At 38.5% G+C, this 13,081-nt stretch overlaps 1 protein-coding gene across 8 annotated transcripts in view; it reads left to right on the top strand.

The window, feature by feature from the left end:
* lrp1bb (low density lipoprotein receptor-related protein 1Bb) overlaps positions 1–8,886 on the top strand; it is a 469,826-nt gene extending 460,940 nt beyond the window's left edge. For 3 of the 8 annotated variants that reach the window (XM_057852530.1, XM_057852529.1, XM_057852525.1), the window contains 2 exons: positions 1,378–1,516; positions 6,772–8,885. In XM_057852530.1, coding sequence (XP_057708513.1) covers positions 1,378–1,516; positions 6,772–6,899 — 267 coding nt within the window. In that variant the 3' untranslated portion in view covers positions 6,900–8,885. Of the gene's footprint in view, positions 1–1,377; positions 1,517–6,771 lie in introns of all 8 variants that reach the window. The other 5 variants (XM_057852528.1, XM_057852527.1, XM_057852526.1 and 2 more) reach the window with 4 other exon arrangements.
* Positions 8,887–13,081: the final 4,195 nt, after the last annotated feature.

The raw sequence follows: 13,081 nt of genomic DNA, 5'->3' as shown, positions 1-13,081 counted from the left end.
AAGCTGCTCTTCGAATGCAGCCAGTCTTGGCAAACAATCTCTTGTCGCTGGTCATCCAAGCCTCCCATTGAACTTGGAGTGCCACTTTAATTTCTTCTAGTATTTTCCATGATGCGGGTCTGCCAATTCTACTCATGCACAAAGACGAAACACCTCTATTCATGCACAAAGCACAAAATTAAACCACCGCTAATAGTGCAAACTAGCATCTCCTTCGACACATATATTCCACATGTCTCACTCCCACATTCCATGCTCAAGCGCCCCTGGCGGCCATCAAAAAAATGCACAAATGGGCCACATAATTGCACACGCCGCAGGACCCAAAGTGAGGGGAAAAAGTAGCGACTTGTAGTCCGGAAATTACGGTATATGCTTCTCTCTTGTCTATATAGTATGGCAGGGCGGGCAGTCATACAACAGAATGATAGACAAGCAATGTGGCCCCAAAAACAAGCCAAAAAAAATCTATTTTTTTTGTGTGTTCTGGTAGATTTTGGCATGCAAAAAATGAAACATATTTTGTATTTTGGTGCATAGTATTTAAGTGTTTTAAGTTTTACCGTTAACATAATGTGGAGTGTAATGAACCACTTGAAAACTGTCAACGTTGGACTCTTTGCAGTTGTCAGATTGTAGTCGATTCAATATGAGAAGGCTGATCACTGAGATCGAACGAAAAAATTGTTAAGTTTTCGATCTCAATCTTAAAATAGATCAACCCTGTGTTCAACTAAACAGACCTATATTTCCAACAGTATTTATTTATTTATTTTTATTCGGTAGTTTTTCTATTAAAAGTGCCTTGAGATATGTGTGCCCCAAATTGGGGCACTGTTGAGATTTCATTTGTTTTGTCTTAACTCATTAGCTGCAACTGGCGGCGATTAGCCTATATAGTGATAATTTACAGTCAGTATTTGTATGAAAAACACTAACTTCAAAGCCTGTATTATTTGTCATTTCTGCGTGTTTTAAGAAACACATACACAAAATGAGTTTTAATCTAGGTAAAAGGACGAGTTGAGTGTAAACTTTGAAGGTATTTTCAACAATGAATTGATGCATTCTCGTCTCGGGACTTTACGCTTAGGAGGAGCATATGTAATGAGTTATCACACAGTCATTGATCTTTTCTGCTGTCAGGACTTCAACTCGATGCTTTTCTCCAGCATCAATTTGAACATCTGCTATTGATAGCGTGACACAGCTTCATTTAAACCCTCTTTACTAGTTTTCCTCTTTTCTCCTCTTTTGAACACAGCTTGTCTGTCGGCTTTTGCATGTTTTTAATCAGTAGCAAACTGACATTTTTCTGGGTGGTGGAGTAGTGGTGAGCTTTGCATGATGAGTGGTGGCGCTTGCTTGTGTTTGCAGGGCTGGTGTGTCAAATCCAGCGACCCTCGCGCCTTGGGTGTCAATTCGGTGCCCAAGGAGGTAATCCCTGGACAGGTGAATTTCTCAAATCTCACTTTGAGCTTGCCTGATAAGGACATGAATCATCGTTGTATAGAATGTAAGCAATCCATGGGCGGGTTCCTGCAATGTTTTGTTGGTGTTTCAATGTGACTGCTTGTGTCGAATGGCAATACAATGAAATGAAAAGTCAATATTGATGAGTAATATCATCAACATTGAGTGCTTATGGATTTCAAATGTGTATGCGTGACTTGCATGGTAACAGCACAGCTTCTCGCATGCGTTGAGAGTGCTTGCGATTACTTTTTTTTCACCAGTTCAATTTTGATTTCTCTTACTTTAAAGATGCATGCACAGGTATTAAAGCAACAGTACATATTTTTGCTTTATTATTTAATACTAATAACACGTTGCTCTGATGCTTTCAATACTTTATATAACTTTCAGGACACTGGCAAGTAGAAGTAATTAAGATAATTTGATATATACTGTATATATAACTATGCTACCACAAACCTAAACAATTATTTAAAAAAAGAATACTATTTTGATGACTATAAATTGTTGCTTTAGTATACATTTGTAATTATTGTAATAATTAATTGAACTGCTGACTGTAAGTTTGCTCACAAAGAAATGAAACGTCAATGTTACCTCCATTTCACAAAATTACTTTTTTCATGGAAACATTAGTTATTTTATTATCAGATTAAATTTTTTTACAGTTAAAATGTAATAATTTATTGAATTACCATTTGAAAATTATGTTAAAACACTAAAGTGTATCATATTAATACGATGATGTTAAATTTAAACATTTTTTCAATGTGACAACTTATCACATTAAAACAAAATGTTATGTTAAAACATAATAAATGATCACATAATAAAGTGAAACATTGCTTTAAAATGTGCAAATGTTCACATTCATACATGGATCATGTTTTGTTTGACATAACGTGCTAAAATAGTGAAAATGTACGCGTTGAAAGGCAAGAATCGTGTTTAAAACCAAATACAGACAGTCCCCGGGTTTTGAACGAGTTCCGTTCCTACGCTGGTGACATAACCCGAATTTCCGCGTCAGTCGGAAGTAACCCTTTTAAGTACCCCTAAACACCAAAATAACTATCCTAAAACATGTATTTTACGTCATATTAATGAAATAAAGTAAAAAAAATAAAATTAAAAAGTTACTGTAATTGCCATCAATGCTGGTGGATAGTAAAATAGGTGCACCAGCTTGATCTTGTTTCACTGATGTTTACTGTAGTTTTACTTTTAAACCACGGACACACCGTAGAACACTTTGGCGTGCTAGTGAACGAACAGGTATGTCGATGAGACTTAAGAAGCTTATGTAGAGCTTTATATCAGCAACTTAGACGATCTACTTCCCTAGTAGAAAACAGAAAGCGACCTGATTGGGTATGTGCTCACTGTAATTAAACATATACATTTCACCATTTTATTATTTACAATATAGTCCCACGAATTGTACAATGACAACAGGAAAACAAAAAACAATGCACGCCAAAAAAAAGTTACGCGTCATGTAAATTTTCAATTAACCATAGTGAGACAACAGCTCCTCTTATTGATGAAACAAAAATTTGCAGGGAAACATGACAGCTGTTACACTGAGGAAAATACAGAGCTCAAACACACACACTCATAGACTTCATTATCACTTGACGGGACACGGGGCTCGGGGCCGATCCGTAGGAGGCCTATTTCAAAACCAAAGCTGCCAGCGACCTAAACCCAAAACAGGCACCTCCCTTAGGAATATATGAGTCTCAATGACCAGCGACATCAAAAAATTCAAAGTTGTTCCCCAATAAAATCCTGAGTAATTATTTTTTTATACAAGTATGACTAAACTAAAATGGCTATAAAATTCTCAAATTAGATGCACAAAAATCACAATGCAGAGAGAGATAATCACCTATATTTTCAGGATCAATAACATTTTTAACACATCATATAAGTTTTTGCCCAAAATAGCTACTTAATTTTTTCTTTATTTAGTCTTTTTAACAGCTAATATAGCACTCAATCTTCACATCAGAAACTTAAAGAAAGCATGCATAATCATCCTAATTTTACTCAACAAAAGCAAAATTTGCATTTTTCTATATACAATCACAACATATTTAGGTCGAATTCAGATATTACTATTGCCTCAGCACGTCTTGCTGGTTCTCTGGCCCTCATCGTTTTTAGATTGAAATGTTACATAAAATAAAAAACATAAAAGATCAGGCTTTTTTTTTTTTGTATGGACGCAGAAATGTCTATATTACAAATTTTTTGCCAAAAAAAAAAAAAAAAAGGCAGTTGGCCAAAAATTACCTGATCGTTTGACTGTAAAGTTTTGCTACTGTGTATGGATACAACATGGTGGTCAATACAAAAAAAAAAAGAACTTTTTAAGTTGAAAATTCTTGTAAATAAATGTGTACATCCCGGAATTTCTATAGATACGAACATAGAACCATCTAGATTATTGATTAAAAGCAAAAAAACGGGCAGTTATCATTCATTTCACATAAATATTTCAAGTAAGGTTATGCTAGTTTTTTTTCCATGCATTTCTTTTCACAACAGTTCAAAGTGCATGCATGGGCTCAACGAACTCACTCTTGAGACACTCCTGCTTGCTTGTATGTAGTAAAACATTCATCCTTTTTCCACCTAAATCCGGTGTTTTAACAGCGTGTGTTGGAGTTTATCACAGTGAAAGCCAAGCACTCTGCCTAGATCGGCCCCAATGGGAAGGCGTGGCGCAATGTTTGTGGTAGCTGTCTTGTCAACTGATGGTGAAGTCTATGACACACGCTACCGTTAAGCGACAAAAAAAAAAAATGACAGGAGACAAAATGGCAGACGAGACTCCATCGTCATAAAGTTGAAATCACATATGTCGAGTCGTAACCCGTACATACAATACCTGTACATTCAAACATGATAACTTATCAGGTCAAAACGAGGAATTTCTCAAGTTAAATCCTTGAAATCACATGTTCAAACATAAAAATGTTTGCCTTCTTGAAAAAGATCATATTAAAATGCAATAATTTATTAAATCAAATTTACTGTCATTAAAGTCACATGCAATCATAAAATGGGCTGAAAAATGAAAGACACAAAACCGAGTTTCATCATTTTACTATACAGTGGGGCAAATAAGTATTTAGTCAACCACCAATTGTGCAAGTTCTCCTACTTGAAAAGATTAGAGAGGCCTGTAATTGTCAACATGGGTAAACCTCAACCATGAGAGACAGAATGTCAAAAAAAACAAAAACAAAAAAACAAAAAACTGAAAATCACATTGTTTGATTTTTAAAGAATTTATTTCCAAATTAAAGTGGAAAATAAGTATTTGGTCACCTACAAACAAGCAAGATTTCTGGCTGTCAAAGAGGTCTAACTTCTTCTAATGAAGTCTAACGAGGCTCCACTCGTTACCCCTATTAATGGCACCTGTTTTAACTCATTATCAGTATAAAAGACATCTGTCCACAACTTCAGTCAGTCACACTCCGAACTCCACTATGGCCAAGACCAAAGAGCTGTCGAAGGAAACCAGAGACAAAATGGTAGACCTGCACCAGGCTGGGCAGACTGAATCTGCAATAAGTAAAATGCTTGGCGTAAAGAAATTAACTGTGGGAGCAATTATTAGAAAATGGAAGACATACAAGACCACCGATAATCTCCCTCGATCTGGGGCTCCATGCAAGATCTCACCCCGTGGTGTCAAAATGATAACAAGAACGGTGAGCAAAAATTTCAGAACCACACGGGGGGACCTAGTGAATAACCTACAGAGAGCTGGGACCACAGTAACAAAGGCTGCTATCAGTAACACAATGCCCCGCCAGGGACTCAAATCCTGCACTGCCAGACGTGTCCCCCTGCTGAAGGAAGTATACGTCCAGGCCCGTCTGCGGTTCGCTAGAGAGCATTTGAATGATCCGGAAGAGGACTGGGAGAATGTGTTATGGTCTGATGAAACTAAAATAGAACTTTTTGGTAGAAACACAGGTTGTCGTGTTTGGAGGAGAAAGAATACTGAATTGCATCCGAAGAACACCATACCCACTGTGAAGCATGGGGGTGGAAACATCATGCTTTTGGGCTGTTTTTACTCAAAGGGACCAGGACGACTGATCTGTGTAAAGGAAGAATGAATGGGGCCATTTATCGAGAGATTTTGAGTGAAAATCTCCTTCCATCAGCAAGGGCATTGAAGATGAGGCGTGGCTGGCTCTTTCAGCATGACAATGATCCCAAACACACAGCCAGGGCAACAAAGGAGTGGCTTCGTATGAAGCATTTCAAGGTCCTGGAGTGGCCCAGCCAGTCTCCAGATCTCAACCCCATAGAAAATCTGTGGAGGGAGTTAAAAGTCTGTGTTGCCCAACGACAGCCCCAAAACATCACTGCTCTAGAGGAGATCTGCATGGAAGAATTGGCCAAAACACCAGCAATAGTGTGTGAAAAGATTGTGAAGAGTTACAGAAAACGTTTGGCCTCCATTATTGCCAACAAAGGGTACATAACAAAGTAGTGAGATGAACTTTTGATATTGACCAAATAATTATTTTCCACCATGATTTGCAAATCAATTCTTTAAAAAATCAAACAATATGATTATCTTTTTTTTTTTTATTTTATACACATTCTTTCCCTCATGATTGAGGTTTACCCATGTTGACAATTACAGGCCTCTCTAATATTTTCAAGTGGGAGAACTTGCAAAATTAGTGGTTTACTAAATATTTATTTGCCCCACTGTATATTCCTGATGACTTGGTGATTTTGATGAGGACAATAAAAGCATTTTCTTCATATTGACATTCATTCACCTGCTGCGTCCAGTCGGGTCGAGTACTGGATCTCAACTCCGTGGCCTCAAAGTACTGCTTCTTACACCACTCTTGTTGCCGTCGTAGCACGCTTGGGCTCGTTGTCATGCTGGTAGTCCCATCGGTTGAGCCGTCTTCATGCTGAGGGAAGAAGGTTTTCATCTCAATTTTTACAGTCCACGGCTCTGTTCATTGGAGCGCTAAAGTCGTCCTGTGCCCTTTGCACAAAAACAGCCCCAAAACAAAATGTTTCCACCTCCATGCTAGACTTTGGGGATGGTGTTCTTTGGGTAAGAATTACCTAAGGGGATGGATAACTGATTTCTTTTTTTTTTTAACATATTCAAAATCGTAGAATGGTTCATAGACTTTGTGAGGAAACGTACAAATTCAGCACAGGATCAATTCATTATTTCCTCTACAGTATTTCTTATTGCAGCGTTTTCTAATTGCTGTCTTTCCTCCTTTAATGCAGCCTATGAATTACGCCAACCCAGTGTATGCAAAGATGTATATGGACGGGCAAAACTGTCAGAAGCCGCTCATCAGTATCGACGAGAGAAGAGAGCTACTCCCAAAGAAATTCGAGGGGATTATTCATGAAACCGCCGCATAGCCTACTTGACTCTTTCTACCTTTGTTTTTTTGTTTTTTTTTTAATCACAGCGTACTATGTATGATACAAAGGCGGTCAAACAGTAATTTTCTACCAGGCTTTTAGCTTATCCTTACGTCACATCAGCATCATGTGCTGGGTATGATTTACGGCGCAATTTTCACGTTGCTTTCTAAAGTGTGATTAAAGGTAGGTTACGTAACCCTATACTGAATGACACTCAAGCCTCTTAAGTGCAAAAAATATTCACACCACGTTGTTGTTTGCCCACATTTCAAAATGTTCCATGCTGTACCATCTGTTTGGAATGAAAGCGGATTTCTGCCACAAAATGGGGGGGGGGGGGGAGTTCAATATCACGTTTTATTATAATGACTTTAAAACAAAAATCCTTCCTTTGAATTCTGCCGGTGTAGGTTGTACATTTTTAAGTTAAAATGTGAAAAGGTTCAATCATAAAACATGTGTTCACATGATATCGTCTCAAGTTAAAAACAAAAATTTTGTTAAACTGCACAACGTATAACATCTAAATGTGAAATGGCATTAAAACTTCAAAATTACTTTAAAGCTCAAACTGTCACATGAAAACAAAGCACACGGTGATAAAATGTCAGAAAAACAACTCGACATATTCTCACATTAAAACGTGAAACTTAGTATATTAAAGCAATAAACTCATGTAAATCAAATCATGTAAAAACATGGAACATCACAAAATAACATATTTAAAATGTGAAACGCAACATGATAAAGACAGAGTGACAAGCGCAAATGATTTATCACGTTAAAACACAAAAATAAGTTAAAACATTAAAACTATCACATAGTGATGTCGCATTAAGTAAGACTTGATAATGATTTCAAACATTATACATGAAAACATGTCTTTACGTGATCATTTCAGTCAAACTTCCAGTTAAAGTCAATGACAGCATCCTTTTTTTGTCTTATAAATCAAGGTTACTTTCTCAGTAACCATGCCACTCTTCAATAGTACAGTAAAATAAATAAATCAAGGCTGCATGTTCAAAAAGGTTTAATATTTAAAATGGAAACAGTGACATCAACCGTAAGGAATTGCTTTGTTTTGCCTAATGCGCAAGTCAAACTCATCATATTTTAATGGAACATCTTATCACATTAAAATGTGAAACTTGCCGAGATAAAAAGTGGTATTGAATTTTCTTTTTTTTTTTTCCCCAGGCGTGGCAATAATAGTGTTTTCTGATTAAAGTGAATGCAGATTGATTTTTCTGAATGGTTCATTGTTCATGGGATGTGCAAGTTGTTTTTCAACACTATGGCTCAACCCTAAAACCTTTACTGTTCCGCGTTTTGTCCTGATCTGGTGAATCTGCTGCTTGGGTTTCCAGTAAAGGCCATAGTGTGTTTTTAAATTCTTTACCATATTCAATGACTTAAAGCATAATCGACTATGTTACAACAATAATATGCTGTACAATAATGAGGTCTCTTTTTAGTTGAAAGAGACTGAAGCCCACCTTGAATGTTCTCCGATCAGATCCTGTACTGTATGCTGAGAGGACAAAATGCTGAATATCTTATTTTTCTAAATGTGATGTATCAACAGGTTGCCGAGTGATGTACACAGACGGAGTTTTACCACTAGGGTAGTTAAAGCATAGATCTCGCATCTGTTACTTTCCAAAAACAGGAGGATAAATATAAAGACTTTTTATAATTTTATATTTGATTTGTATGTGGTTTGACTGCTATGTATTTTGACAAAATGTATTAAATGTAAGTAATTTTTTATATATAAAATGTAAATCAATATTGAATAAAGGGGGTTTATTTCCATGTGGCAGTCCTTTCTTCTGACTCAAAAATGCTCATTAGTTCATCTTAGGAAGGAAACAATACAGATGTCTATGAACAGCGCCACCAAGTCTCCTTTTCCTCACGTTTTCCCCATCACATATTTCACATCCATGGTCACCATAGCAACCAGACTGAAGCCTGCCCTTTCTCTATCTGCAATGGACCAAACCGCAAGAACATGGAGACCTCAATGTGCATTACTGCACAATACTTTATGTCCCATGTTTCTAGATCGGTGGCCTCCCATTTTTTGTTGACATTTCATTTGTTTAGGATGTCAAACATTGGAGTGAGTAGTTTTATGTTTGGGTTTTTGTTTTAGTGCAAAGCATACCTGTATAAGCGCCTGTGACAGCATAAAAAAAATCTTAAATAGCATTATAATGTGAATTGAAATCATATTTTGTGACGATTCGACTACCGTATTTTTACTACAAGTCGCACCCGAGTATAAGTCACACCAGCCATAAAATGCCAAACTAAGAGAAAAAAAACACATATAAGTCGCACCACAGTATAAGTCGCATTTTTGGGGGAAATTTACTTGATCACATCCAACACATAGAACAGATATGTCATCTTGAAAGGCAATTTAATATAAAAATACAATAGAGAACAATATGCTGAATAAGTTTACAGTGCATGAACAATGAAATGCAAATAAACTGTCCTCACCAGGACGCTACGGCTCGGTCCTGGCTATACAGCGAGCTGAACTCCCAAATGACGATGCTGGACGTCCGTATAATTTGCTGAATCAATTTCATCCTCGATACCAAACTGGTTTGCATCAACGTAAATAAATGATAATTAGGTTCTATTACAGCAATGACACAAACGGTTAGCATGCGTTCGCTATCATTAGCACATCGTTCAAACAACCACACAACTGGCTTTAAGTGTACGATCGCGGGTGGAAAACACAGCAACAACACAAAATATGATAAAACACAGGCGTTGCCTCTGTAGAGATATTTTTACAAGCAAAAACAATGAATGTAGGTTCGCAGCCTTGTCTCTCTCTCTCGCTCTCTCTCGCTCAGAGACGCTGCGTAGCTGTCAGTCTTCTTCTGGCGTGTGAGCGCTTTTCTTCGCGTAAACAAGTGCGAGTGCGCCCCCACGTGGGCATGAAAGCAAACTAAAAGCATTCATTTCAATATAAAAAAGTAAATAATACAATTGAACACACATTGCCAAAGGCAGAACGCGAACGTGTTATTCAGATAACTATAGCATAAAGAACATGCTAAGAAGTTCACCAAACCATCAGTGTCACTCCAAAACACCAAAATAACATGTAAAAGGATATCATAATGTGTTAATAATTTCACACATAAGTCGCTCCTGAGTATAAGTCGCACCCCCAGCCAAACTATGGAAAAAAAAAAACTGCGACTTATAGTCCGAAAAATTCGGTATATACAACAATTTGGCAAAGCGCAGATGACGAGAAATTAGTCTTTTAATCCGCCATTTAGCCCCACCTGTCATTATAGCGCTCTAGCGTCCCCAGCTGGATGATGATGTCGGCAGGGTAACGATTTCAGCTGATTTAGAATCCAGCCCATTGAGGGGTAAGATTCAGAACGAGGAAAATGTGACAGAGCAAGCAAAATCTCATCATTGTTTAAACCTCTCAACTCCAATATTTTTACAGGATATTTTTATCGAACTATTTTTCCCCAGTTGCTGAATGAGTGGTATGGTCATGACAAATAACAGTCTTGTGCTAAATGACATATGAAATATTAAAAATGCATTTACAGTATTCAGTATGACAGGGCAAAGTTACTTCATAATGGTCAAAACTTCAGACTTCTTTCACCTTCCGAGCGGTATTTTATGCCACCAGAGTTAGTCTGGCTTTTGTTATTTCCCTTACCTGGCTTCGGAGACAGAGACGGAGGAAAGAGTGTAAACACAATACGAAACGTGACAGCTAGCCGACATGCTAACCCGAACAGAGCGGCTTTTCCAAGTCTTTTTCTTGCCTTTCGAAAACGAAAAATTTCTCAAAACTACCCCGACTCATGTCACACACGGCTGCGGGGTTGATTGTCTTCACCGATCGGCCAGCCCCAGGCGGAGAGCAAGTTACGGCTTGTCGTTCTGCTGCTGCCCCAGCGGGCAAGCAGAGAGGGGAATGAATGCTAAAAAAATAGCGCATTCTCGGTGGACAAATGGCTTGGAGCAAGGGGTTGCTCGAGGCCAAGCCAAGGAAAGCGTTATGTGGGCGGGCACGCAAAGAGGACCGGGGGGGTGCAACCGCCACCGGTCATCGGCCTGGTGGACAGGAAGTATTATCACCCACAAAATGCAAGCCACCTCCTTATTAAAACATGTGCCAAAACACGTAGTTTACTCATTTCCTTGTCGGTCCAATGGTCCCACAGTTGTCGGACTTATTTTGGCCATTCTCCGCGGTGAACGGGAACTTTTTGAAAAAGGCTCACACGCCTCTCCCTGGTGCAGCAACAAAAGCCTGCAGTACATTAGGCTGGTGTGTTGCAAAAAATAAACAAATTCATCCACAAAATCAGCTGAATCTGCAGTCCTACTGCATGCTACATAGTAATGGCTGTATTGTGAGATGGTGAGCTGGCTGACGACACATTCGCATTCTTTCTCAATCCAGGAAGTCACTCATTTTTGTGGTGCGGGATTTAAAAAATTGAATAAATAAATCATTCTCCTCCACACACATTCAAGCGGTCCATTTCATTCAGGAGCATAAAATACCGTGTGATGTATGAAATAAACATGCTTTTTGCTGTCACTGGCACTTCAAATTAGCTTTGCTCTCATTGGATACACAGCTGTTGTATAGGGTTATCCATACACTTTAGGCGTGTTTTTATAACATTTATGGCACTTACAAAACTGCAGTTGATCGGTAAAATTCATGCGTACATCCCATTTTAATTATACCCACTCCAACATCGAAAAATCTTACACTGATAAGCCTCTCCATGCTGCAAGAGAATTATTAAAGGACATAAGCATCTGCCGCTGCATTAACCCTATGCGCCTCCTCCAGGGTTGCTTCTGGGTATATAGTACCAGCTGTTTTTTTTTTTTTTTTTAAGAAATTGAAGTAAGAACGAGTAGAGATATGCACAATTTTGGCAACTGTGTAAAGACTAGTCGATGCTAATTCTACACCATTAATTAAAACTCTCTTACAACCATGTCTTCTTTGGGAAGACAACCACTCTGATCTTAGTTACGAATGGAAAATTTACCTATTCTGATTCCTACAACCAGGTCTTTTAGATTTTCAACTTTGACCAAAGCCCTTCATCTTCAAAGCCGGAATCATTAAAATGTACAGTCAGTGAGTGCATTTTAGCAGAGAGATTTTATCATTTTCTTCCTTCAGGACTCTACGCAGGCATCTCAAAAATTTCAAAAGCACAGGTATCGCGCAAAAGAAAACCAAAGGAAATGCTGAGATAATCCCTTCCCTGTCATCACCAGGCTGTGTCAATAAAGAAGTCCCCAACCAAAAATTGGGTGTCCCAGAATTAGCTGACAGCCATAAACATAAACACTTTTTAACCAAAGCTAAGGTGTGTGAGTTTTAGTGCAGACACAATATTTACATACGTATAACCTAGGTGCCAATGTGCGACCCACTAAAGGGTAGGGTGTCCACCTGTCGGTTTTAGGATGGACACTCAGCCTTTTCAGTGATGTGTCCGGCATCCGGCGCAACCAATTACAGATGCTATTTGTCCCGACTTTTAAAGAAAATGGCCCGCAGTTCAGTTTGTGTCTCGCAACCCCACGGTTGTCACAACTGGTCTGTGATTGGCCAAGAGTGGCTTCTGTCAGTGCTAGCAAACATGCCAAAATGGCGGACATCTTTTAGCATTGAATGGACGAAAGGGCACGATTTCCCTGCCAAAAGCTGTCGAAACTCATTCGACGGTTTCTGCACGCTTTGCAAGTTTGACGTGGATGTGAGTAGCAGGGGCAAAGCAGCCTAGAACGTCACGCAAAGGGCGCGAATGAGCTGAGCAGCAGGTGCGTCGATATTGAAAACATTTTTTTCGAGAACCCTCATCGCCTCTGGATAACAAAATAACTGCGGCTGAACTTTATAAAGTTGTTCCTCTTATAAAAGTTTCACTTCTTTTGAGCAGTTCAATGCTCACATTGTTTCTACATGTTTTACGAAATTTCCGGGTTCGCAGCGAGTCAGTAACAGGCACACTTTTGCAAATAATACAATGTTTAATATAGAAAAAGGAAGAAAACAAGAACAATGACGCCAGCGCTAGATTGCTTCTAAAATCCCCGCGCTACTGTTAAAGCACACAAG

This window comes from Corythoichthys intestinalis, chromosome 12, assembly GCF_030265065.1.
Source record: "Corythoichthys intestinalis isolate RoL2023-P3 chromosome 12, ASM3026506v1, whole genome shotgun sequence".
Classification (NCBI taxonomy): domain Eukaryota; kingdom Metazoa; phylum Chordata; class Actinopteri; order Syngnathiformes; family Syngnathidae; genus Corythoichthys; species Corythoichthys intestinalis.
The sequence above is the reverse complement of the archived record's forward strand: the minus strand, read 5'-3'. Positions and strand labels throughout refer to the sequence as shown.